Source organism: Dendrobates tinctorius, unplaced genomic scaffold (assembly GCF_039654945.1).
Source record: "Dendrobates tinctorius isolate UK_male_01 unplaced genomic scaffold, ASM3965494v1 ptg000192l, whole genome shotgun sequence".
In the NCBI taxonomy this organism is placed as follows: domain Eukaryota; kingdom Metazoa; phylum Chordata; class Amphibia; order Anura; family Dendrobatidae; genus Dendrobates; species Dendrobates tinctorius.
This window is the reverse complement of record NW_027361859.1, coordinates 6,647,864-6,673,254: the sequence shown is the minus strand read 5'-3', so window position 1 is coordinate 6,673,254 and position 25,391 is coordinate 6,647,864. Positions and strand designations below refer to the sequence as shown.

The 25,391-nt window shown below is 45.3% G+C and overlaps 1 protein-coding gene across 1 annotated transcript in view; it reads right to left on the bottom strand.

The window, feature by feature from the left end:
* Window positions 1-25,391, bottom strand: part of LOC141055827 (uncharacterized) — a 182,002-nt gene that overhangs the window by 108,945 nt on the left and 47,666 nt on the right. The window contains exons 3-4 of the mRNA XM_073552545.1: window positions 5,955-6,134; window positions 5,749-5,872 (exon numbers count right to left, since the gene is read on the bottom strand). Coding sequence (XP_073408646.1) covers window positions 5,749-5,872; window positions 5,955-6,134 — 304 coding nt within the window. The remainder of the gene's footprint in view (window positions 1-5,748; window positions 5,873-5,954; window positions 6,135-25,391) is intronic.

Genomic DNA, 25,391 nt, shown 5'->3' with positions numbered 1-25,391 from the left:
TTGAAGGCAAACTTAGGGGGTCTCTTCACATAACATCTGTTCAATTCATGACTAACAGAGCCTTTTCTCCCAGTTAATGGGCAATTCTTCCCATAGAGCGCACAATCCCTGTCCTCGGCCTTCACTACACACTTTCTTCCCTATTAAAAAAAAAAAATGAGAAGAAAGGGGACCCCTATTGCAAAGAGAACTTTCATGAAGATCACTTACCACTCAGAAGCAATCAAGGGTATAGGATTTGGAGGGAGAATCATATCAACCGATACATTCATCCACCTTGCTGGAGACTATGTCCTGCTGAGTGGACCTGTTGCTTCTTTTCGAACGTCCAGAACCGCTGCTGCCACCATCGCCGTAAATTACTTCCGGTCATCTGTCCCTGGTGCAGGTAAGGAAGCGACTCCCGCATGCGCGGTAGGGGATGCGGGCAAGCCGACAAGCCACTGATAGTGGCTCCACAGCTATGCTCCTTTCGCTCACCCATGAAGGCCCCCTGGACCCAGTGGTGGCGCTTCAGGACCTTGCAACAGCCGAGGCAGGGGCAACCCTGCTGCCTACATCGACCTAGCCAGACCTGGAAAAACTCCTGATGTCCATCTTCTTTATTCAGGTATGCCCACTGAAAGGTTCCACCTTCAAGAACAGGAAACAAACTAATGCAAGGCAGAGGTACCACTCGTTTATTCTGTAGGTTTCCAGTCCTTGAAGGGTGGATCCTCTCTCTGTCATGGGTGAGGGAAAAAACTGTAAGTGCAACGTCACTGACTGGCTTTAGGCTGTGTGCCCACGTTGCGTTTTTGTAAGCGTTTCCGCAGCGTTTGTGCCGGCTAAGACGCTGCAGAAATGCTTACAAGATGCTTCTAATTCATTTGCATGCGTTTTTGGCTTTTTGTGCCAATGCATGCGTTTTTAACCGTTCAGGAATTGCTTAGCGGCTAAAAACGCAGCATGCACATTATTTTCCGCATAGCTGAGCGTTTTTAGCCATCCCCAATGTTCCCAGAAATCGCGTGTCAAAAAACGCGTCAAAAAACGCGCAAGAAACGCGCGTCTTTTTCCGCGCATTTTCTGGGAAAGGGGATCCTTTTCCTGAGCGTTTAAAAATGCTAGCGTGGGCACATAGCCTTAGGATACAGAAAAATGGCTGAACGTCCACAAGAAACAATAACCAGCAGAAAATGCCAGCAAGGGGACAAAATATAAACCACACCCGAAAGGAGATAGGGCAGACAAAATAATAAATGAAAATACCTGTATTATGCTAACCAAACTGCAGCCAGAAAAACAGAACCTAGAACACCAGGAGGAAAAGTGTGTCTGGTCTGCTGTGGCTCAGCAGACAGAGAAGCCGACCACAAAACACAAGCTCAAAGGGTTAGAACCTAGGAGAATGACAATGAGTGTAGAAAAAATAAATGAGTTCCTGTGATTTTCACTTTTTCTGTAGCATACACACAGAAGCACAAGACACATGGAGGAAATACAGTACAGACCAAAAGTTTGGACACACCTCATTCAAAGAGTTTTCTTTATTTTCATGACTATGAAAATTGTAGATTCACTCCGAGGGCATCAAAACTATGAATTAACACATGTGGAATTATATAATTTAAAAAAAAAAAAGTGTGAAACAACTGAAAATATGTCTTCTATTCTAGGTTCTTCAAAGTAGCCACCTTTTGCTTTGATTACTGCTTTGCACACTCTTGGCATTCTCTTGATGAGCTTCAAGAGGTAGTCACCGGAAATGGTTTTCACTTCAAAGGTGTGCCCTGTCAGGTTTAATAAGAGGGATTTCTTGCCTTATAAATGGGGTTGGGACCATCAGTTGTGTTGTGCAGAAGTCTGGTGGATACACAGCTGATAGTCCTACTGAATAGACTGTTAGAATTTATATTATGCCAAGAAAAAAGCAGCTAAGTAAAGAAAAACGAGTGGCCATCATTACCTTAAGAAATGAAGGTCAGTCAGTCCAAAAAATTGGGAATACTTTGAAGTGTCCCCAAGTGCAGTGGCAAAAACCATCAAGCGCTACAAAGAAACTGGCTCACATGAGGTCCGCCCCAGGAAAGGAAGACCAAGTCACCAGCCTCAGAAATCGCAGGTTAACAGCAGCTCAGATTAGAGACCAGGTTAATGCCACACAGAGTTCTAGCAGCAGACACATCTTTACAACAACTGTTAAGAGGAGACTTTGTGCAGCAGGCCTTCATGGTAAAATAGCTGCTAGGAAACCACTGCTAAGGACAGGCAACAAGCAGAAGAGACTTGTTTGGACTAAAGAACACAAGGAATGGACATTAGACCAGTGGAAATCTGTGCTTTGGGCTGATGAGTCCAAATTTGAGATCTTTGGTTCCAATGACCGTGTCTTTGTGCGATGCAGAAAAGGTGAACGGATGGACTCTACATGCCTGGTTCCCACCGTGAAGCATGGAGGAGGAGGTGTGATGGTGTGGGGGTGCTTTGCTGGTGACACTGTTGGGGATTTATTCAAAATTGAAGGCATACTGAACCAGCATGGCTACCACAGCATCTTGCAGCGGCATGCTATTCCATCCGGTTTGCGCTTAGTTGGACCATCATTTATTTTTCAACAGGACAATGACCCCAAACACACCTCCAGGCTGTGTAAGGGCTATTTGACCAAGAAGGAGAGTGATGGGGTTCTACTCCAGATGACCTGGCCTTCACAGTCACCAGACCTGAACCCAATCGAGATGGTTTGGGGTGAGCTGGACCACAGAGTGAAGGCAAAAGGGCCAACAAGTGCTAAGCATCTCTGGGAACTCCTTCAAGACTGTTGGAAGACCATTTCCGGTGACTACCTCTTTAAGCTCATCAAGAGAATGCCAAGAGTGTGCAAAGCAGTAATCAAAGCAAAAGGTGGTTACTTTGAAGAACCTAGAATATAAGACATATTTTCATTTGTTTCACACTTTTTTGTTAATTATATAATTCCACATGTGTAAATTCATAATTTTGATGCCTTCAGAGTGAATCTACAATTTTCATAGTCATGAAAATAAAGAAAAGTCTTTGAATGAGAAGGTGTGTCCAAACTTTTGGTCTGTACTGTATACAGCATTACTGAGCAATGTAACTGTGAATCCAGCACTGGAATAAGTTAGAAAAGCAGATCATGCCGAGTTAAGCCATCTCGCACACTGCTCCTCTCTCCTTTACACCCTCCCCAGTCCCCCCCTCCATACACTTCACTATTCTGTGCAACCTGACACCTCACTGTGCTGACAGCCCATCTTGTCTTGAGCAAATTGGATTTTAGGCTGAATGGATGATATGTAGATAAAGCAGTATATTTTTCCATTAAAACCCATACAAAATTTCTTATATTCACTTGCACTATTGATTTATGCAAAGTTTGTTGAAAGTACAGTGCCCATTTCATACTAGAAAAAACTAAGGGCCCCGTTATACGCTTCAATGTCCCAGCGATCCCACCAATGATCCGATGTGGATGGGATCACTGGGACATAGCTAGCTGATCGCTGGTGAGCTGTCACATAGGCAGACTCACCAGCGATCAGGACCAGCGAACACGCTGGTATCCAGGGTAGACAGCGGGTAACTAAGTACCTCGCGGCGCTTAGGTAAATGCTGTTTACCCTGGATACCCGATCAGGACCAGCAAGCACGCTGGTATCCAGGGTAACTAAGCGCCACGCAGTGCTTATTTACCCGCTGTTTACCCTGGATACCAGCTCCCAGCTGTCACACACAGCGATGTGTGCTGGCCAGCGGGAGACCAATGATAGATTTATGGCCCAGACCATTAGGCAACGATTAACGATCAGCCAACTGATCGTTGCTACGTGTCACACGCAATGATGTCGTTTCGACATCGCTGCAACGTCACCAAATTGGTGACGTTGCAACGATATCGTTCACAATATCGTTGTGTGTAACGGGGCCTTAAGTCATGTTATGGCTCAGATTTTGCTTCAAGAAAAGAAATAATAGTCAAACAATCTAAACCACTTTAGTTCAATCAAAAGGAAAATAATGGGCTGGGATTACAGACTGAACACACATTGATGAACTCTCTCCAAGTCTTTAAGTTACATTCATAATAACATAGAGAAGGCACTGGAAACAAACAGCAGAAGAAGCAGAAGCATACAGTCATGTGAAAAAGTGTTTGCCCCCTTCCTGATTTCTTTTTCTTAAAACATAAATTAACTGTGGTTTATCACATCCTTTGGAAGCAGAGTTCAAATTCTCTAGCCACCTTCAGACCTGATACTGCCACACCTGTTCTCAAATCAAGAAAATCACTTAAATAGGACCTTCCTGAAAAAGTGAAGTAGACGAAAAGTCCCGAAAAGCTAGACATCATGCCGTACGATTCAAGGAAATTCTGGAACAAAGGAGAAAGAAGGTAATTGAGATCTATCAGTCTGAAAAAGGTTATAAAGCCATTTCTCAAGCTTTGGGACTCCAGTGAACCACAGTGAGAGCCATCATCCACAAATGGAGAAAACATGGAACAGTGGTGAACCTTCCCAGGAGAGGCCGGCCGACCAAAACTACCCCAACAGCGCAGCGACAACTCATCCAAGAGGTCACAAAAGACCCTACAACAACATCCAAAGAACTGCAGGCCTCATTTGCCTCAGCTAAGGTCAATGTTCATGACCCCACGATAAGAAAGAAACTGTGCAAAAATGGCCTGCATAGCAGAGTTCCAAGACGAAAACCAGTGCTGAGCAATATGAACATAAAGCCTCGTCTCAGTTTTGCCATACAACATGTTGATTATCCCCAAGATGTTTGGGAGAATACTCTGTGGATGGATGAGACAATAGCTGAACCATCACATCTGGTGTAGAAGTCACACAGCATTTCATCTTAACGAGAGCAAAATATGGTGGCGGTAATGTGATGGTCTGGGGCTATTTTGCTGCTTCAGGACCTAGAAGACTTGCTCTGTTAAATGGAACCATGAATTCTGCTGTCTGCCAAAATATCCTGGAGAAGAATGTCCGGCCACCTGGTCATGAACTCAACCTGAAGAATACTTGGGTTATGCAGCAGTACAATGATCCAAAACACACCAGCAAGTTGACCTCTGAATGTTAACCAAAACAAAATTAAAAATTTTGAGTAGTCAAAGCCCTGACTTTAAACTGATTGAGATGCTGTAGCGAGACCTTAAAAAGGCGGTTCATGCTCGGAAACCATCCAATGTGGCTGAATTAAAACAATTCTGCAAAGATGAGTGGGTCAAAATTCTTCCAGAGTGTTGTAAAAGACTCACCGACAGTTATCGCAAACGTTCATTTGCAGTTGTTGCTGCTAAGGGTGGCCCAACCAGTTATTACATTTAGAGGGCCATCACTTTTTCACACAGGGCCCTGTAGGTTTGGATTTCTTTTTCCATTAATAATAAAGACCTTCCTTTAAAAACTGAGTTTTGTGTTTACTGTGTAATTTTTGTCTCATATTTAAATTTGTTTTGTGATCTGAAACATTTAAGTGTGACAAACATGCAAAAGAATGGGAAATCAGAAAGGGGACAAACACTTTCACACCACTGTATACTAAGAAAATACAGTTGAAAAAACGAATACAAAGCCAAAAAAATTCAAACAAAATTAGTGCTACAAGTAAATGCGTAGAATATCTCTTATTGGACAATACTAGAGAAAACACATACAGAGACTGAATTCATTCTTTACATATACTGTAGATAATTATAGGCCGTGTTTATTTAGTCTTGTCTATTACCTGGTGATGTTAGGGGCTGCGGCACCTCCATCATGACGTCCTTGTACAGATCTTTGTGCCCTTCTAAATACTCCCACTCCTCCATGGAGAAATAGACGGTGACATCCTGACACCTTATAGGAACCTGACACATACAATGATACCGTCATCCCCCGATCCCTTCATAGTGTTACTGTATAATGTCCCAGAATTCCCAGCAGTGTCACCTCTCCAGTCAGCAGCTCAATCATCTTGTAGGCTAGTTCTAGGATCTTCTGGTCATTGATGTCCTCATGCATCAGGGGGTGAGGTGGAGTCCCAGTGATTGGGCTCAGGGGTCTTCTCAATCCCTCAGACACAGGGTCCTGACAGCGCTCACTAGAGGTCTTCTTCACTACTGTGTAATCCTGGTTATGGAGAGACACATTAATAAATCTCACTACAGACATTTCCAGAGTCCTCACCTCTCCAGTTCTATCCATCTGTTATTCCCATATATAAGAATGATGTAATGTGGGGGCGTGGCTATGCCGTGAACGGGAGAGGACGCTAATAAGGAGAGATCCTCATTATCCTGTTAAATCCTGGTCCCTGGACCCCTTTCTGGCGACTCACTTTTAGCTGGCCAGACCTCTTTGGACACCGGGACCCCCTGGGAACTCCGTGGCAGGTCGGGAGACGGCTCCTGGGAGCGGGCGGCTGGTTCCCCACGAGGCGGCGGCCATCTTGGGCGTACAGCTCAGCTGCTGAGAGCTGCAGCGCCAGCTCCCATTGCTGCACCGCCACCGGGCAGTGAAGAAACTGGCTGATTATCTGAGGGAGCGCGCGGTGATTGCCCTGGAAAAACGGGCCCCGCGTGGTATCCATCTCCCACTATCAGCTCACTGTGCCGGCCGGCGCCATTACTAAGAGAGGCTGTACCTGGCTGCCGTCCCTATAATCTATCAGGCATCCCTTTGTAGTCTAATCTATGATTACCAGCCTGACTGTGATTCCCACCTGTAGTGGGTAATACCTGGACCGTACGTTTTAGTTGACTCATCAGACCATACTGCAGACAATCATGAGCCGGCTAAAAGGGTCGGGAGCGGCAGCAGAAAAATTGAAGGCGTTTGCTAGACCTGACCCCGCTGAAAGTGGGCGACACAATAAAAGCACATCCTCTCAAGTTCAGCGCAAAAATCACCATTCTGGGGGTGAAGAGGAGACGGAACAGGAGGAATTGACCCTTAAACAAGCATCTGAGCAATTGATGCAGGCTATCTCATTGACCAGGAAGTCCCTGACGGAGAAAATTAAGGATGTTTATACGGAGGTGGGGAGACTCCGTCAGGATATGCAGGCCATGAAGGGACGTATTACGGAGGTGGAGGCGAGGGTGTCCAAGGTGGAAGATACCATTACACCTATGGAGGCTACATTAACGAAAGTGGCGGGCTCCATGAATGCTTGGAAGCAGAAGGCGGACGATTTGGAAAATAGAATGAGCCGGAATAATATCTGTATTGTTGGACTACCTGAGCGCTCGGAAGGTCAGCATCCTGAGCAGTTTCTGGAGGATTGGCTTAAGACCTCCATGGGGGCTGAATTCTCCTCAATGTTCGCTGTTGAAAGAACTCACAGGGTCCCTACAAGACCCTTGCCTCCGGGGGCCCCGCCTCGACCATTCCTGGCACGCCTGCTCAATTGTAAGGACAGAGATACCATTCTGCGTCTTGCACGCCTGAAAAGTCCTATTAAGTTCAACAATGCTGTTGTTTCCATCTTTCCGGATTTCTCCATGGAACTGCAGAAGCAGCGGGCGCAGTTTGTCGAGGTCAAGAGGCAACTCAGAGACAGGAACATTGTGCATTCGATGATATATCCGGCCCGGCTCCGGGTTGTTCATGGAGGTTCCTCCATATTTTTTACAGATCCGGCGGAGGCGACTGAGTGGCTGCGGTCCCATAAGGGGTCCCTTACGAAAGAATCCTAATGTGGCGGCTGTTACTTCAGATCCTTCCAATCAACGGTCTAATTGAAGCTCTCTCGGCGAGTTCCCAGATACCAGCTATACCGGACGCTGTACTCAGTGATGGTATCCCCTTGTTTATCTTTTAATGTGGGCGTAAGACTGTACGCCTATGTTACTAGGTTTCTGTTTTGCTTTCTCTTTTTCAAAAGTTTTAATTTTTATAGTTGTTTAGATGGAGGCCGCAGCCGACGCCAAATTTTGCTATTTGCGTGGGATCTATGCACTTGGATCGGGCACCATTATGCATCATATCCAGATAGACGGGAATGGGTTCTGAGCGGATTTGTATGACCTGGAATGTAAGAGGCATAAAAACTCCTCGAAAAAAAATTAAAGGTGTTCTCACAAATTAGACACTACCGTCCTCACATTGTGGCTCTGGTAGAGACACACATGACCAGAGATACGTTTCGGTGGGTACAGAAACCGTGGGTGCAATGGTTTGTTCATGCTTTTCACACTAGCTACTCAAGGGGAGTCTCACTGCTAATTCATAAGGGTGTTCGGTGGGAGGTCAGGGAGGCCCGGAAAGACCCCGAGGGACGATTCGTGTTCGTTCATGCGCTGATTAACTCTCAGAAATATGTCATTCTTTGTATTTATAATCCGCCTCCGGATCTGTATGGGAGATTTTAATTTGGTTATGAATAGCCATAGTACATCCCAACTGTCACAATTCATGGCAGGTAGTGGGTGGCTGGATCTATGGAGAGTGCGCCATCCAGAGACAAGGGAATATACTTGTCATTCCTCCACTAAACGCTCCCTGTCTCGCATAGATTATATATTTGGGTCCAGCAGTCTGGCGGCGTGGGTGGATAATATTAAACATGGAAATAGGGGGATATCGGATCATAGTCCAGTTATTCTCAAGCTTAAATATGGGCCATTGACTAATAGAATAACATGGAAGCTGAATCCTTTTTAGCTGAAGTTGATAACATCCCCTGATAGAATGATAGATCAGTTACGTTGCTTCGTCTCGTCCCATCCCGAACCCCGAAATATTAATATATTTTGGGATGCTCTTAAAGCCTACTTACGGGGTTGTTTATCCTGCACGATCTCTCACATTAAGCGGGTGACATCGGAGGAGGATGGCAAAATGGAGCGACGTCTGAAAGACTCGGAGGCAGCCTATATATCGGAACAAACTAACAGTAATAGGGTAGAATGGCTGACCGCTCAAAGGTTATATGCTCAATACACTGACACCAAGACGAAGCGTAAAATATTCTTTGCCCGGCAGTCTTATTTTGAAATGGGGAATCAGGCTAGTAGATTTCTGGCTTACTTAGTATGACAGTATAACACAACTAATACAATTCTACAGATCCGTGATTCGGGTGGTACTGTGGTTTCCTCAACCGAGGAGATACTAGGGTGCTTTTCTGAATATTATGGTTCATTGTACAACTCTAGGACTGATATGGATGGCCCGGAATGTCTAAATTATCTCTCAGATATAGAGTTTCCTACGCCAAGCCCTTCCCAACAGGCCTTTATGGATGCTGAGTTCACTCTGGAGGAGGTAGAAGATGCCATAAAAGACATGGCCTCTGGGAAGGCCCCTGGGCCGGATGGATTTCCTGTGGAATTGTATAGGAAATACCAGGATATACTGGCACCCCTTTTGTTGACAGTGTTTCGTAGGATTTGGGAGGGGGGATGCATGCCGGAATCCTTTTATGAGGCCAATATAGTAGTCCTTAAAAAGGAAGGGAAGGACCCTTTAGATTTTGGCTCTTACAGGCCTATAACACTAGTAATTGCGGATTATAAAATTTTTACAAAAATTTTGGCCAAAAGAGTGAACTCAGTTATATTAGATCTTGTACATCCTGATCAGACGGGTTTTATGCCGGGTAAGAGCACCTCCATAAATATAAGACGTGTCCAGTCAGTGGTCCAATATAGCTCTCTGGTACCAGACAATGAATGGGCAGTGGCGTCGCTGGATGCGGCCAAGGCCTTTGACTCGCTTGAATGGCCTTTTCTGAGTGCATGTTTGCAGAGATATGGATTTGGTGAGATTCCAAAAATGGGTCAATGTTTTATACATGAAGCCCAAGGCCCGGGTCTTCGTAAATAACTCCATATCTGAATCATTTTCATTGCATAGGGGAACTCGTCAGGGGTGTCCCCTCTCCCCGGCCCTTTTTTCTCTTGCTATTGAGGCGCTGGCAATTCGTATAAGATCCTCCCCTGATATTGCTGGTATAGAAATAGCGGGTCGCACAGATACCATAGGCCTATATGCTGACGATATGGTGATATTTATGGACAAAGCGGAGGAGACCTTGACAAGAGTGATCATTACAATAAATAAATTCAGTAAATATTCTGGCCTATACATAAATTGGGAGAAGTCTGCTTTGATGCCTCTTTCCCATGCTCCAATGCCACGGCTTAGGACTCTCTCATCACTGCCCATTGTTACCAGTTTTAAATATTTGGGTGTCCATATCTCTCAGGGTAGTAAATTTGATCTGCAACTCAATATACAACCATTGCTGGAAATGGTCAAAGGTAAATTTGAGATTTGGGGTAAACCTCCACTGTCTGTAGCCGGGCGCATTAATTTAATTAAAATATTACTCCCCAAGCTTAGCTACTTTCTTCAACATAGTGCGGTGGTGGTCCCTGAATCCTTTTTTGCTAATCTGAATTCCCAAACCACATCCTTTATTTGGGGGAAAGCCAGGCCTAAACTTAAACTAACCACTCTACAAAGGCCCAAGAGGGAAGGAGGGGCAGCGTTACCCGATTTCTTTTTAGATTATTTAGCTGGACAGGCCAAGGCCATAAATACATGGATGCCTGGAGGTCACCTCCCGAATTCTGAGAATCATCTACTTCATGCTGCACGGATTAGTTGTCCACTGGGTTTTTTGGAAATGAAGAAAATAAATGTCTCGAAACTGCTGCCTCTGCTTCGTCTTGCACGATCGATATGGATTCAGATTAAGGGGGTGGTTAGATTTAGGGATATTATAGCTGAAATGCCCCTATGGAATAATGACTATCTCCCGGTGCTAATTGAACATCCATCCTCGGAGCTCTGGGTTCAGTACAGTGTCTCTACGATAGGTGATCTATATGATCATGGAACATAGGTATCCTTTGAGCAATTACAAGTTAATCACAGTGTCCCGAGATCCCAGTTTTTCCGTTATTTACAGCTAAGATCAGCCTTTCAATGACACATGAGATGTATGGGTATAGATAATGCCATCTCGTCTTTACCCCTGATAGGGATTCTTAAGTCTCAGGTCCCTCAGGGTCTCATCTCCCCTCTATATACGTATATGTTGTCAGTGGGGACAGAATGTGCCTTAGATTCCGTTAAGAAGAAATGGGAGAGGCTCATCCCTGATACACAGAGTGAGGAATGGGAAGAAATCCTGGAGTCGCCAATTTGGGTGTCTCCGTCTGCCAACAACAGGATGATACAGTTGTATATTATTAATCAATCATATTTGACTCCAATGCGACTCTTCAAGATGGGCCGATACCCATCATTGGAATGTTTGAGATGTCACTCAATAGATGCAGACTTTATTCATATGATATGGTGCTGTCCTGTTGTTGCGCAATACTGGAGGGGGGTGACGTCATTATTAACATCCCTGGTACAAGCTCCTGTTCCCCTTGAGCCGCTGATGTGTCTATTTGGAGTGTGGGATGAGGAGGCATGGGATCATTATGTTGGGATTTTTCTACGGGAGACGCTGTTCATGGCACAGAAGATACTAGCATTACGGTGGATGGGGAATTCACCGCCTTCTCTTGGGTCCTGGATCACTCTGGTAAATTCAATTATCCCATATGAACGTACGATGTATCAGAATAGAGGGTGCCCGGGTAAATTCACAAAGATTTGGGAGAGGTGGAACTCCTCTCACCTCACCTTGCAGAGCGTAGATGTCACACAGTAAACTGCTCATTATATAGACGTAGGCTGCGGAATAGTTTGTTTTGGTAGATGTAGGTAGGGTTTAGAAATTAGGCAGGTTTTGTTACTGGTATAATGGCACAACACTACTGTGATTCAATTGATATTATGTATGCTTTATTTACACACAATTGATCCACATATCAAGCTTTACGTCTTCATGTTATCTGGGCATATATATGTTTTGTATCAAACTCAACATCTTGGACTAAATGTGTGTATGATATAACTGCTTATGGTTTAATAAATGAATAAAAAAAAAAAAAGAATGATGTAATGTGACGTCATCAGAATCTCTCACCTCTCCAGTAAGCCGGAAGAGGATCTCTAGGGTGAGGTGTAATATCCCCTCCGCCATCTTGTCCCTGTCCTTGCAGGTGAAACAGGAAATATTTCCACTGAGATGATCCGATATTGTAAACACCTAAATGGGGAGAAAATGATGTAAAATCATTACAGAATTCCATGTTTTAAACAATTACTGGAAATAATAAGACAGGTAAAGATGGCAGCTTTCACAAGATCAGTGTCTCCATATAATCTCTCTCGCAACTAGCAAAATCAGATCTGAGGACGGGCAAATGCCCCAAAACATTTGTCTGAAAATGGAGTTTCTGGTTTGGCTCCGTAACCTAAGTCATGTGGCAAGGCTCGATAAAGGGTCGATATTGATTTTTAGGATTGCTACATCCAACAGATGGCATTAGAGTTTAATTCCTTTTCCTCTCTGAAGAGGCTATTTCCGTAAGGTGTTTAGTGGGTTGGGGGAGGGGGGTGGAGTGTTGGCAAGTAGGTAGCCAAGGATAAAAAGGTGGCCAGGTAACGCAGAATTGTCTAAAGGGAGACAGATAGATTGTAGTGAAGACATGATGACCATGCTTGTTGCTGATGCATTCAAAATCTAGGAAACAGAGACAGCCGAGTTCGATATTGTGAAACGTTGTTGAGGAAAACGTCACTGAACAACACAGAAATATATAAGTGCATATTCAGTAGTTGTGAAGATCTGAGGTTGTGGGTTATAATAATCATCTATGCAGGTTAACAGTGCAACTATTTTTTGCGCCTTACATCCATGGTCTTCCAGCAATTCCAGGTAGATGGTAACAATGCAATGTCCCTAGTTCAACAGATCCCATCCTCGACCGATAATTCCATTGCCCCATACTGGTAGTGGGTTCCACTAGCCACTGTCTCCCAACTTTTGGTTGGCCCACAGCTTTTGTATCTCCCAACAGTATAGTCTGTAGTCTCAGCCCCTATGCCATACCACGACCGCAGCCCATGTCTACTGCTCCAGCTGGCAGCAACAGTCCTTAAACCAGTTCTTCACATCCAGATAATAGATATCACTAACATAGCACATGTATCAAGCTCCGGCAGGCAACTGATCTCTAATCTCTATCGGCCAGCCATACAGGGGTATCAGGACCTCACAAACAGATCCTTGCCCTTCGGCATCACTGCAACAACTGAAACTAAATGTAAGGCCGGGGTCACACTGGCGAGGAATACGGCCGAGAGAGAGGCGCTAAAAGCACGCATTAGACACGGACCAATGATTCTCTATGGGGTCCCTCGCACCAGCCGTATATTTCTCATCCGTATTCTAGGCTCCGTGCCAATCGCAGCATGCTGTGATTGTCAGCGTACTACGGCCGTAGTACGCCAATGCAAGTCTATGGGTGCACAAAAAATACGGATTACACACGGACCACACATGTGACTTGCGAGAAATACGCACCCGGTGTCTTTTAGCAAAGCCGGCAATTCAGTGCGCTATACAGTAAACTCACACTGACAGGTTTAATAAAGAAACGAAAGAATAGATATAGACACATAGAATGCATATATATATATGTATTCTATGTGTCTATATCTGTTCTTTGGTTTCTGTTATAAACCCTGTCATACGGCTCCATTATATGTCCATTTTGCAAGCCTGCGAGAAATTATCGCCATACGGATGCTGACATGCGCAAAATACGCGACCACACCTTGATTACGGATGACATACGGAGCACTATTTAGGGGTCATTCATCCGTATTACGCATGTAAAATACTGACCGTATTTTGCACAGGTTAGTGTGACTCCAGCCTAAGGCTTATTGTTCTCCTTCTCCTGGGATCAGCCCATGAATGAGCAGAAGTGTTTACATCCCCCCTTAAACATTTGCATTTAACTCAAAGAATGAAGAGTGTTCCAGAAGCAGAATCTCCAGCCTGTCTGCAATGTTGTGTATTAGGGATGCCCCCTGCAGAAAGGAAAAGAGACACACATGCCCCCACCAGATGCAGGACAGAAAGGCCAATGTATACATGGCACCCAGCCCGCACGTCTTCCTCTGCTTACTGTCAAGATCCATTTTTGGATCCGTGGCAGATTGGATTCTCACATTAAAACTTTTTTCCTTTCAGGTCAGTGGGGGTTAATATCAGTTTTTCCTCCCGGTGGCCTCTGGTGTAACTACATTGCTGGTGTTTGCTGATGCAGGTGGTGACCACTCCCACCTTCCTTTAAAAGGTCACCTGATGCATCAGCTGACTGTTGGTTATACAGGTCCTTTTGGATACCAACCGTGCTGAAGACAGGAGGTTGCTGGTGCAGTGGTGCTTCAGCTGAATGCTGTTATCTGGTGCCTTACTCTGCTGTGCGGTGCATTGCAGCAGAGAAAGCTAAGTGTGATTTTTGTTACCCTGTTCCTTTTGCTGTCTGTCTATCCTTACCTTGTGTTCTATTAGTGCAGCGGTGGGACCAGTGTCTTCACTTGCCAATTCCCTACTTAGAGATAGGTGCACGGCAAATGAGGGCTAAGGTATCCTGCTCGGCGACAGGTTGAAAGAACCTGTATAGGGAGGCTAATAAGAGCAGGGCACATCCTCAGGAGAGTGCAGGAGGTCTCCATTTCCCCGTTCCCTATTGCAGGGCCCACCGTTGTAATTGTTTCCCCGGTGTTCCTGTTTGTTTTACCGTTTAGTGACTGACCGATTGTTGGGTTGTGTCACACAGGGCCAGTCACTTTATGACACTTACTGAATGGAAACATTGATTCCTGAAGCTAAACTCTTTCCAGGTGAAATTAGTGCACTAAAACTGAAGAGCAAGCAAAGCTCTAATAAACACAACAATAAGATCGAATTACTGGTGCTCCATGCTGGAAAATGTCTGTGACCAGCTCCTCACAGTAGGGATGAGCAAATTTGCACAATTTGATTTTGATTTGATTTGGCCAGTTCAACACAAAAATGTTTTTCCCAGCAAATCGATTCACTGGACATTGAACGTACTCCAAAGCCTCCAATTGCCCTAAAACATGTGCATGACGCTCTGAGGTCTCTTAGGACTATGTTCAACACATTTCAAGCTCTAACACTCAGAAAGCCTCAGTATTGTTTGTCCATCATAGTTGAAGATGACCATGACTTCAGGGTTTAAAGGAGGATCAGTGGCTGTGGGTCCGGAGGTGACTGATGAGGCCAATCCGGGCCCTGAAGGCTACCCACTTCCATGATATAAGTAGATGTACATCCTGCTTCTGCCTTGCGCACAGCTTGCTTTTAGTGATGGGCGAGCACTAAAATGCTCGGGTGCTCGTTGCTCGGGTCAAGCAAATTGGAATACTTGGGTACTCGGACAGAAGAACGTGCCCAATGTAAATCTATGGGAGACCCAAGCATTTTTACCACGATCCCCCTGGGGGTCCTTTTAAGGTCTAAAAACGTCTGAAAATGATGGAAACACTGCTCAAATGACACAGGGATATCATGGGGATCGCCCCTGAAAGCATTTCTGACATACCAAAACGAAACCAAGTCCGATTTTGCTGGGAAATATGTAAAGGTGCATTCTTTCCAGGTTAATGACTTGTATATAAGGCAAAATAATTAACTCCAGACCAAAATGTTCCTCCACCACTTGGGCTATGTTCAGACGCAGCGTTTTTGAAGAGTTTTTCAACTTTAACATTGCTTTCAATCAATACAAATGCATTTACTTGGAAATATCATTGAAACATTTAACAACCCTAGCTGGCCACGCGGTGTGTGACACATAAGCAGACACATCTTGTTTCATTTATGAAAGAGGGACTCTTAAAGTCACAGAGCCTATTTTTACCAGGGCATCAGGCGGCATTAATCTTCTAAAAGGGCCATTATTAACCCCTTTCTATCATGTGATGTACTATCCCGTCCATGTGCCCTGGGACTTAATTCCCAGGGACGGGATAGTACGTCACAGTGATCAGCGGCGCCCATGTGGTGAGCGCCGCTAATCTCGGCCGGGTGTCAGCTGATTATCACAGCTGACACCCGGCACAATGTGTCAGGGGCGGTCATGGATCGCCCCCTGACGCGTTAACCCCTTGCACACCGCGATTAAACACGATCGCGGAGTACCGGGGGTTAAAGGGAAGCATCGGCAGGGAGGGGGCTCCTTCTGTGCTTCCCTGAGCCGCCCACAGCACCGCAATGTGCAGCGCTGCTGCGGGGGGCTCCATCCCTGCAGGTCCCCGAATCCAAGATGGCGACGGGGACCTTCGGGGGCCTGCAGGGAGCTGGCTTCCTCATGCCTGCAAAGCGCAGACAAGGAGGAAGCCTTGTGCAGTGCCTGTGACAGATCGCTGATCTGTCACAGTGATCTGTGATGTCACAGATCAGCGATCTGTCACAGGACAGTGATGTCCCACCTGGGACAATGTAATAAAGTTAAAAAAAACTAAATAAAAAAAAGTAAAAATAATTTTAAAAAAATTGCTAAATAAATTAAAAAAAAAAATATTCCCTAATAAATTCATTTTTTGGAAAAAAAACAAAACAATAAAAGTTCACATATTTGGTATCGCCGCGTCCGTAACGACCCGCCCTATAAATCTGTCCCATTAGTTAACCCCTTTAGCGAACCCCTTAAAAAATAAAAAAAACGCAGCAAAAAATAATGATTTATTATCATACCGCCGAACAAAAAGTGCAATAACGCGCGATCAAAAAGACGCATATAAATATGCATGGTACCGCTGAAAACGTCATCTTGTCCCACAAAAAACGAGCCACCATACAGCATCATCAGTGAAAAAATAAAAAAGTTATAGCTCACAGAATAAAGCAATGCAAAAATAATTATTTTTTATATAAAATTGTTTTCATTGCATAAAAGCGCCAAAACATAAAAAACGACCTAAATGAGGTATCGCTGTAACCGTACTGACCCGAAGAATAAAAGTGCTTTATCAATTTTACCGCACGCGGAACGGTGTAAACGTACCCCCTCCCAAAAGAAATTCATGAAACGCTGGTTTTTGTTCATTCTGCGTCCCAAAAATCAGAATAAAAAGCGATCAAAAGATGTCACGTGCCCGAACATGATACCAATAAAAGCGTCAACTAGTCCCACAAAAAATAAGACCTCACATGACTCGGTGGGTCAAAATATGGAAAAATTATAGCTCTCAATATGTGGTGATGCAAAAACTATTTTTACAATAAAAAGCGTCTTTTAGCGTGTGACAGCCGCCAAACATAAAAACCGCTATAAATAGTAAATCAAACCCCCCGTTATCACCCCCTTAGTTAGGGAAAAATAATAAAATAAAAAAAAATTATTTATTTCCATTTTCCCATTAGGGTTAGGGTTAGGGGTGTGTTGGGGTTAGGGTTGGAGTTAGAATTGGGGGTATCCACTGTTTGGGCACATCAGGGGCTCTCCAATTGCAACATGGCGTCTGATCTCAATTCCAGCCAATTCTGCGTTGAAAAAGTCAAATGGTGCTCCTTCCCTTCCAAGCTCTGCCATGCGCCCAAACAGTGCTTTAGCCCCACATATAGAGTATCAGCGTACTCAGGACAAATTGGACAACAACTTTTGGGGTCCAATTTCTCCTGCTACCTTTGGGAAAATAAAAAATTGGGGACTAAACGATCATGTTTGTGGAAAAAATATGATTTTTTATTTTCACGCCCGGGCGTTATAAACTCCTGTGAAGCCCTAGGGGGTTCAAGGTGCTCACCACACATCTAGATAAGTTCCTTAGGGGGTCTAGTTTCCAAAATGGGGTCACTTGTGGGGGGTTTCCACTGTTTAGGTACATCAGGGGCTCGCCAAAAGCAACATGACACCCGCAGACCAATCCATCAAAGTCTGCATTCCAAAACGTCACTACTTCCCTTCCGAGCCCCGACGTGTGCCCATACAGTACTTTTCTCCCACATGTGGGGTATCAGCGAACTCAGGACAAATTGGACAACAACTTTTGGGGTTCAATTTCTCCTTGTACCCTTGGGAAAATAAAAAAATTGGTGACTAAAAGATTATGTTTGTGGAAAAAATACGATTTTTTTATTTTCATGCCCGGGCATTATAAACTTCTGTAAAGCACTGGGGGGGGTTCAAACTGCTCACCACACATCTAGATAAGTTCCTTGGGGGGTCTAGTTTCCAAAATGGTGTAATTTGTGGGGGGTTTTCACTGTTTTGATACATCAGGGGCTTTCCAAACGCGACATGGTGTCCGATCTTAATTCCAGCCAAAAACGTCAAATGGCGCTGCTTCCCTTCCGAGCTCTGCCATGAGCCCAAATAATGGTTTACCCCCACATGTGGGGTATCAGCGTACTCAGGACAATTTGCACAATAACTTTTAGGGTCCTGTTACCGTTGGAAAAATAAGAATTGAGGGTGAAAAGATCATTTTTGTGGAAAAAATATGATTTTTTAATTGTACGGCTGTACGTTATAAACTTCTGTGAAGCCCTTGGGGATTCAAAGTTCTCACCACACATCTAGATAAGTTCCTTGAGGGGTCTAGTTTCCAAAATGGTGTCATTGGTGGGGGGGGGGTTTCCACTGTTTTGGTACATCAGGGGTTTTCCAATCGCGACATGGTGTCCGATCTTAATTCCAGCCCAAAAAGTCAAATGTCGCTGCTTCACTTCTGAGCTCTGCCATGCGCCCAAATAGTCGTTTACACCCACATATGGGGTATCAGCGTACTCAGGACAAATTGCAAAATAACTTTTAGGGTCCTGTTACCCTTGGGAAAATAAAAATTGGGGGTGAAAAGAATTTTTGTGGAAAAATATGATTTTTTAATTGTATCGCTGTACGTTATAAACTTCTGTGAAGCCCTTATGGGTTCAAAGTTCTCACCACATATCTAGATAAGTTCCTTGGGGGGTCTAGTTTCCAAAATGGGGTCACTTGTGGGGGGTTTCCACTGTTCTCCAAACGTGACATGGCGTCCGATCTGAATTCCAGACAATTTTGCATTGAAAAAGTCAAACGGCGCTCCTTCCCTTCTGAGCTCTGGTATGCGCCAAAACAGTGGTTCCCGCCCACATATCAGGTATCAGCGTACTCAGGACAAACTGCACAATAACTTTTGCAGTCCAACTTCTCCTGTTACCCTTGGTAAAATAAAAAAAATTGAACCTGAAGTATTTTTTTGGTGAAAAAAAAGTTAAAATGTTCATTTTTTTTTAAATATTCCAAAAATTCCTGTGAAGCACCTGAAGGGTTAATAAACTTCTTGAATGCGGTTTTGAGCACCTTAAGGGGTGCAGTTTTTAGAATGGTGTCACTTTTGGGTATTTTCTATCATATAGACCCCTCAATGTGGTTTCAAATGTGATGTGGTCCGTAAAAATAAAATGGTGTTGCAAAAATGAGAAATCGCTGGTCAACTTTTAACCCTTATAACTTCTAAGAAAAAAAAAATTTGGGTTCCAAAATTGTGCTGATGTAAAGTAAACGTGGGAAATGTTACTTATTAAGTTTTTTGTGTGCTGTATCTCTGTGATTTAAGGACATAAAAATTCAAAGTTGAAAATTGCGAAATTTTCAAAATTTTCGCCAAATTTTCGTTTTTTTCACAAATAAACGCAAGTTATATGATTGAAATTTTACCACTAGCATGAAGTACAATATGTCACGATAAAACAATGTCAGAATCACCAGGATCCATGGAAGCGTTCCAGAGTTATTATCTCATAAAGGAACAGTGGTCAGAATTGTAAAAATTGGCCCGGTCATGAACGTGCAAACCACCCTTGGGGGTTAAGGGGTTAAACAGTGGGTCTCCTAAACTGTTATTGCCTATGCAGTGAATGGATGGGCTGCCAAAAGTCCTGAAGTCCACTGTCCACAGGCGTCGGGAAAGGTAAGAGAGGGCCGGCGCCTGCACACTGCAAGACTCACTGTGCCTGCGCAGGAGCCACGACGGCAAGCAAAGAAGAAGTCATCATTGCTAGAAGATGGGAGGCGCCGAACCGCGACACCCATCGGACCAAAAACGGACTCAGACCGCCCCTGGGTGAGAATAATATAACTCATTTTTCTCATCTTTCAGGTTACATCGGGGGCTTATCTACAGCATTACAGAAAGCTGTAGATAAGCCCCTGATGGCGGTGCCGGCAGCGGATACTCGAAAAAATAGGTGACAGATTCCCTTTAACAAAAAATGTCCCATTAAAAAGGAGCGGGTCTCATAAACTTGGAGTGCCTATACACTTAGTGTATGGGCTGGCAAACATTTCCCCTGTGGGGTACAACTCAATCTTTTTCAGAACAAGTATTTTACGCACAGCCTAACCACCCACCCTTGTTAATAATGCAACACTGGCCGTAGCTGCACGGAACACGTAAACCCTTTTGATCTAGTGGCGGTGGATGATCAGACGGGGAGGAAGGCCTGATTAAAAAATAGGCCCAATTTCTAGGAGCAGGTCTCATAGACTTGGAATGCCAATACACTTAGTGTATGGGCTGGCAAACATTTCCCCTTTGGGGTGTACGTATTCTTTGTATTTTGGTGACGGGCATCATAACACCCTTGCCAAAACAGAGTGGCCGGAGCATGACTGAATACATTCACCCTGGTGTTCAAGCGGTGGTAGATGGTGAGGATGAGGAGAAGGAGGAGGAGGACACCAAATAGCCAAAATCAGGAAGTGTATATCCATGTTTGGTTGTGAAGAGGTGCATGGGAATACACCTCCTAAGGAAACACTACATTGGAGTTTATGCTTCGCTGTCATCAGTTGGTGGTGTCGAGAAGTCAGGCCCAATCCATCCCTTGTTCATTTTTATAAGAGTCAGCCTGTCTGCATTTTCTGTAAAAAGGCCTTATCTGTGATAATGCCACCAGCAGCACTAAAAACCCGCTCGGACAAAACGCTAGCGGCAGGGCAGGCCAGGACCTCCAAGGCGTAGAGAGCCGGCTCATGCCACGTGTCCAGCTTGGATATCCAATAATTAAAAGGCACAGAGGAATCACGGAGGACGTTGGTATGGTCAACAAGGTACTCCCTCAGTATCTTAGAGAAGATTGTATTCCTTGTGAAATTACCCCGCGCCTCAGTGCCAGGGCGATGGGTGGGTCTTAGAAAACTGTCCCAGAACTTTGCAAGTGATCCCCTGCCTCTGCTGGAGTGGACTTGTGTCTCGCCTGTCCTGCTTGGTTGGCCATCGAACTGTTATCTCTGCCGCCAGCGTTTTGAGATGGGAATTTTTTTTTAATAATTCTGCAACAATGGCCCTATGGTACTGCACCATTTTGGTACACCTGTCTGCCTCTGGAACAAGAGATTGAAAGTTATCCTTGTACTGTGGTTCTAAAAGTGTCACTAGCAAGTAATGACTGGTACCCAATATTTTGACAATACGAGGGTCACGGGAAAGGCAGCGCAACATAAAGTCAGCCATGCGTGCCAGACTGATAACAGGCAAGCCTTCTGTGTCCTCACCAACAGGACGACTGACCAAGGTGTCCTCCTCCTCTTCCCTGTCCTCATGCTATCCACGCTGAACAGACGGTATGACAGTTGTGGTTGTAGTCCCTTCTATAGTGCAAGGAAGAAGCTCCTGTTCCTCCTCCTCCTCCTCATTGTCAACCAATCCACGTTGTGATGACACGAGGCTGGGCTGTGTGTAATCACCCTGTATGGTTCCTTGATCCATGTCCTCGTGCTCCGCATGCAATGCCTCCTCTTTCATTGTGAGCAGAGAGCTTTTTAGAATGCAGATGAGCGGGATGGTGATGCTAAGTCTTGGTGGACTCCTCAAAATTTTGGAGGATGTTACACATGTCTGACATCCATGTCCACTCCTGAGGTCTTATGTGTGGAGTCAAACCTGAAAAACGACGGCTTTGTTGATTCTGATATTCAACAACTGCCTGCTGTTAGGAACAGCGGAACGCACTAAATAAAAATAAATAATAAAATGCGTTCGCCGCTCGGGGTCCACCGTGCAGTAGGTGTTACACCGCTGCTAGGTAATGACAGAGGAGCAATATGGCGATATAATGCACACGGGTTCAACTTCACCCCGAGTGCGTAGAGCGGGCTCTGTTCACACACAGAGGTGCCGCAAAAAAAAACATACAAAAAGCTGAGCCTGTTAGTGACACAGGCCTCAGGTAAATGCACACACGGTATCTGGTCACAGGAGCAGGACCCAAGACAGAGGAGCTGCGCCCCTCTAGATGTACCGTGTATGCGCAGCGTCGCTTCTGCAAGCGCCAAGAAGGGCTGCAACTGCAGCGCAGCGTAGGACACTGCCGCTCAATGACAAAGCCAGAAAGCAAGCGCAATGTCGGACGCTAGCGTAGCGGTGTGCACAGTGGTGTAAGGCTGGCCACTGACTGGCGCTGACTGCTAAACTAATTCCCTATCCACACGCGTAATATCAGAGGGAAGGGGTTTTATAATGAGTCAGTCACCAGAAACATACATCTGTCACCATTCACACATAGCAAGTATAGTCTATACTAGCGCATGGCGGAACGGCCATGCGCACTTTTTATAGCTGTGCGGGACCTTCCAGATCTCTGAGATGGACCAATGAGATCTGGAACAGGACCTGGACACATGACTCCCGATCTCCAATGGGAGATCGTCTCGTGAGCATGCCCAGTAGGAGCACAGAGGGACTTAGTCTCTGGAGCGGTCTGCTGCAAAGTAATCTCCTCTGCAGTAGAAAGACAGCAGGAGACCGCAGAATGTGAGCCTCTGGATTCCTGCAGAGCAGACGCAGAAACCTGACGCCTAACACCCGCTTCTGCTCACAAATCCTTTCTAACATATGCAGTGTAGAGTTCCAACGCGTGGGGACATCACACACCAGTCAGTGAGCCGGAATCTGCAATCGCTGCTGAAGCACGGCAAGGGTGGCTGAAGCTGTAGCTGACTTTCTAAAATGTGTACACAGGTGGCATACTTTAACAAGCAGATCCGGATAGCTTTTTAGAAAACATTGAACCACGAGGTTCAGCACATGGGCCAGGCATGGTACATGTGTCAGTTCGCCTCGCCTCAAAGCCGCCACCAGTTTCCTGCCATGGTCACACTCAACCATGCCTGGCTGGAGATTCAGCGGTGTCATCCACACATCTGCCTGCTCTTTCAGAGCTGTCAACAACTCTTCAGGATTGTGCAGTTTGTCACCTAAGCAAATTAGCTTCAGCACAGCCTGTTACCGCTTTGCTTTGGCAGTGATTCCAGCTTGTGACTGATGTGCTCATTTCGGATATGGAGGCTGAAGAGTAGGAAGAGGGGAAGGAGGTGGTGCAGGAGCTGTACACAGTGGGGGGCAACCCTGATTGACGTAAGGCCCGCAATCCTTGGCATCGGGAGGACGTGTTCCATCCCAAGGTCTGACCGGGTCCTGGCTTCCACTATGTTAACCCAGTGTGCCGTCAACGAGATCTACTGTCCCTGGCCACAAGCACTTGTCCACTTGTCTGTGGTTAGGTGTACTTTCCCAGTAACTGCATTGTTGAGGGTAATGTTGTGGGACACGTGCTTGTGTAATGCTGGGACGGCACAGTGGGAGAAATACTAGCGGTTAGGGACAGAGTACCTTGGGATGGCCACCGTCATCAGGTTGAGGAAAGCTTCCGTCTCCACGAGCCTAAAAGGCAACATTTCGACCGCTAGCAGACAAGAGATATGAGAATTGAGTACTGTGGCCTGTGGGGTGTTGACTGCGTATTTCCGCTTACGTTCTAATGACTGGGGTATGGATAAACGAAGGCTGCACTGGGACAAGGTTGTGGACGTGCTTGATAATAATAATAATAATAATAATTTTTATTTATATAGCCCCAACATATTCCGCAGCACTTTACAATTAAGCGGGGACATGTACAGACAATAAATTCAATACAAGTTAAGACAATTCAAACAGTGACATTAGGAGTGAGGTCCCTGCTCGCAAGCTTACAATCTACAAGGAAATGGGGGGACACAGTAGGTGAGAAGTGCTTGTTAATTCAGGTCTGGAAATTATAATAAATAGGGATTTTCATATAAAGCTGCATGATCCGGTCATCAGCCCGTGAGTTTAAGTGCAATAGACAAGTATCAAGTGCAGTTATCGTGTGCATGGAGGATGTGGAGGCAGATGAATAGTAGGGTGCAGATTTAGAATAATATTTGGAAGGAGGGAACAGGGCAAAGTTAGTTTGCTGAGTAGTTGATGTGGTAGGCTTGTTTGAAGAGATGAGTTTTCAAAGCGCGCTTGAATAGGTCAGGGCTAGGTATCAGTCTGATCGTCTGGGGAAGTGCATTCCAGAGAGCTGGAGCAGCACGAGAGAAGTCTTGGAGACGGAGGTGCGAGGTTCGGATTACGGGGGATGTTAGTCTTAGGTCATTTGTAGAACGGAGGGCACGTGTAGGGCGATAGACAGAGATGAGAGAGGAGATATAAGACGGTGCAGAACAGTGGAGAGCTTTGTGGGTGAGAGAGATGAGTTTATACTGGACCCTGTAGCGAATAGGTAGCCAGTGTAATGACTGGCACAAGATGGAGGCATCGGTGAAGCGGCTGGACAGAAATATGACCCTGGCTGCCGCGTTCAAGATGGATTGGAGAGGAGAAAGTTTGGTAAGAGGGAGACCGATCAGAAGAGAGTTGCAGTAGTCCAGACGAGAATGAATAAGAGCGACAGTAAGAGTCATAGCAGTTTCAAAAGTGAGAAAAGGTCGGATTCTGGAGATGTTTTTAAGATGCAGGTGACAAGAGCGACTGAGTGATCGGATGTAGGGAGTAAAGGAAAGTTCAGTGTCGAATATGACCACAAGACAGCGGGCGTGCTGCTTGGGAGTTATGGTTGAGCCCTCCAGGGTTATTTCGATGTTAGGTAGAGTGAGGTTAGTAGAGGGGAGAAACACAAGAAGTTCAGTTTTGGAGAGAATTAGTTTCAGATAGAGGGAGGACATGATGTTAGAGACAGCAGACAGACAATCCTTGGTATTTTGAATTAGGGTAGGGGTGATGTCAGGGGAAGAAGTGTATAATTGGGTGTCATCAGCATAGAGATGATACTGGAAGCCAAATCTGCTGATTGTTTGTCCAATAGGGGCAGTGTATAAAGAGAAGAGGAGGGGGCCTAGGACTGAGCCCTGCGGGACCCCGATAGTAAGGGGACGAGGAGAGGAAGAGGAGCCAGAAAAAGATACAGTGAAGGAGCGGTCAGAGAGGTAGGAGGAGAACCAGGACAGGGCTGTGTCCTTGAGGCCTATAGAGCGGAGCATAGTGAGGAGGAGCTGGTGATCCACAGTGTCAAATGCGGCCGAGAGATCCAGGAGAATCAGCAGGGAGCAATGACCTTTTGATTTAGCTGTTATTAGATCATTGGAGACTTTAGTGAGGGCAGTTTCAGTAGAGTGTAAAGAGCGGAAACCAGATTGTAAGGGG